Here is a 2,655-nt window from a genome sequence, read left to right as displayed (position 1 = left end):
AAGGGAAATTCTTAGCCTAATTAAGCATAAGAAAAGAAGAAACTGGGTGAAATTGTATATACTTGGTACAACTGCCTTCTGCGAACACGGAGTATCAGCTCTTTAGCTTCTGCAAGCTCTGGATCTGGAGCTATTTCGATCGTTTTGAGGATTGTGTCGTCTAGCTGCATTTGTCGAGAATAAAAACTATGAAAACTGACAAAAATAATTTTTATTGAGAAAGGGAAAAATTTGCGTCTGAGGAAGAACTGTACCTTCCAGTATTCAGATGGGTCATTAATCAAAGAAGTAATTTCCAAGAAACTGTTGGCTTTGACCATGGCATCTACTATCATAAGCTCTATCGCCTGCAAATGAATGGAAATAGACAAGTGGGAAAGAGAGAAACAATAGAGAACAAATAGAGAGAATGATAATGGTACAATACCTTTACTTTCGGATGCATGTAGACAGTTCGATAAAGATCAGCTCGAGTTGCAAATAACTTGTGGACATTACGATCTGCAAAATTCACCCCGTTTTACAAGAGGACAGAAGCAAACGCATATACAAGAATATCAGCTGGACAAAACTCACATTCCTTGGCGGGATAGCAGATTTCATTATCAATGACTTTCATCGTCTCTGTTAGTCTAGAAACATCTGAAAATTAGCACCTTCCTTATTAGCAAAAACTGAAATGACTTTGAGTAGTATGAATACCTCTGGAACTGAAAATTGAACCCCAGTCCACAAGCTCGAGAATCACGAACAATGTAGTCAAACCTATAAAATTTTGTATACATTTAAAGTTGACTTCTCAAGAAAAAGGTGCAGAACTAAGCATCATGATGAGTGAAACTGAAAAGGGGAAGAAAGCAACTGTAGGCAAGTATACAACTAAGGTTAGATCGAATTACTTGTCCACATCAATCCCGTTTCGGCCATTAGCAACAATATCATACAAGAAACGTTTCTCTGCATTGCTCTGCATATAATGAAAAAGGGAAAATATATACAAAAGCATAAGTAGTTGTTCATGTTTGACTAGAATAGAGTACATGACTGTTATAAAACTTACTTTCAGCTGTGAAAACTCAGTACTAGCTAGTATCATATCCTGTTAAGTAAACATTTGAGAAAACTATCAGCAAAGTGGGAAAAGAAGCAAGAAATATTTGATTAGATTTGTAAAGACTGAAAATAATGTCACAGTTTCCAGTTTCAAATTCCAGAGGTCATTTGAAAGAAGCTAAACAGTCTTGAGAATGAAAACTACCTTCACTCTTTTCAGCATTTGTGCATCAACATCAATGTGATGTGTATCAACCATATGGTCAATCATGTTTACAGACATTAACTCATGAGACCTGCATCGAAGAACTGGCATATAAGGAGCTGGAGATAATCCATAGATACCAAACACTAATTTTTAAGGCATAGTTCTTATATCATATCAAGTACACCATGCCATTGATCTTTTCAAGGAATGTGAAAACATACCACTGACTGTCACTTATGACCTTTGGAAGGAATTCACGCTCAAACATATGACTGAAAGGCCCATGACCAATATCGTGGAGAAGTCCTACATATACAAACAAATATCAGAAATTCTATCAAGTAATAATGTAGTCATTGAGCAAAGAATAGTTACCAGCCAGTCTCACAGTCTGAAGATCATAATTGTCAATACCAAGCTCCATTCCCTATAACAATTTAAGCACCTACATTACAATCTTACCACACTTAACCAAAATGTGACTGTACCACTGACATTTGTCCAAAATATCCAAATACCTGGAAATTTTTTAGCTTCTGAACATTTTCGCCTGCAAGCCAATACACGCCTAGAGAGTGCTCAAATCTAGAATGCACAGCTCCTGGATATACCATGTTCGTCACCCCTAAACCATGCAAGAAAATTTTCTCTCAACGAAAGAAGATAACCACTATAAATAAATCCTTGCTGCTATAAGGAGTAACCAAAGAAAATAATCTTACATACTGGATAAAAAGATTTCAATGAAAATTTTCTATATTTGAACCTAGCATTTCATACAGTGATTCTCACAATAAATACTACTTCATCGAGGAGTAAAAAGATAGACATAACAAGACCATCAACTTAAACAAGAGAAGAAGGAAACATGAGTTGAAAGAACTCACCGAGTTGCTTTAGTTCACGAAGCCTGCCACAAGGAATTGGAATAAAAGAATCAGAACACAGTAGTAGTCATTAAAAATAATATAACCATGGAAGTGAGCACAATCCAACAACTTACCTCTGAAACTGCTCAGTGTCAATGAATTTTAAACAAAGCTGCAAACCAAAAGTGAACTATTAGTATAGATTACATATTTAAAGCCAATAGAAAACGTATGAACAGTCGTTAGAGAATTTTGAAACTTACTCTAAATTGGAAAAAAACTCACACAAGTGCAGTAATACAATTACAAACAAGAATCACCGAAGATTCAATTCGATTTCTAGCCAAAATCCAGCAGTTAAATATTCCGATAAACAACAATCTCTAATCTAATCCATAACTCGACAGTTCCATAAATTTCGGCGATAAAATTAGAGATGACGATAACATTATCCAGATTAACAAAAGCTACCGGAAATTTCACAGAAACCTCTCCGTCAAAAAAAAAAAAAAAAACAGTTACAGA

General features: G+C 35.3%; 1 protein-coding gene across 1 annotated transcript in view; it reads right to left on the bottom strand.

Moving 5' to 3' along the window:
- Nucleotides 1–2,655, bottom strand: part of LOC104728386 (deoxynucleoside triphosphate triphosphohydrolase SAMHD1 homolog) — a 7,454-nt gene that overhangs the window by 1,752 nt on the left and 3,047 nt on the right. The window contains exons 2-14 of the mRNA XM_019231966.1: nt 2,265–2,320; nt 2,149–2,171; nt 1,780–1,886; nt 1,637–1,688; nt 1,483–1,567; nt 1,259–1,349; nt 1,061–1,099; nt 900–967; nt 703–765; nt 577–632; nt 428–501; nt 255–347; nt 63–164 (exon numbers count right to left, since the gene is read on the bottom strand). Coding sequence (XP_019087511.1) covers nt 63–164; nt 255–347; nt 428–501; nt 577–632; nt 703–765; nt 900–967; nt 1,061–1,099; nt 1,259–1,349; nt 1,483–1,567; nt 1,637–1,688; nt 1,780–1,886; nt 2,149–2,171; nt 2,265–2,320 — 909 coding nt within the window. The remainder of the gene's footprint in view (nt 1–62; nt 165–254; nt 348–427; nt 502–576; nt 633–702; nt 766–899; nt 968–1,060; nt 1,100–1,258; nt 1,350–1,482; nt 1,568–1,636; nt 1,689–1,779; nt 1,887–2,148; nt 2,172–2,264; nt 2,321–2,655) is intronic.

This window comes from Camelina sativa, chromosome 11 (assembly GCF_000633955.1).
Source record: "Camelina sativa cultivar DH55 chromosome 11, Cs, whole genome shotgun sequence".
Classification (NCBI taxonomy): Eukaryota; Viridiplantae; Streptophyta; class Magnoliopsida; order Brassicales; family Brassicaceae; genus Camelina; species Camelina sativa.
Note: the sequence above shows the minus strand (reverse complement) of the source record. Positions and strands in the feature narration are given on the sequence as shown.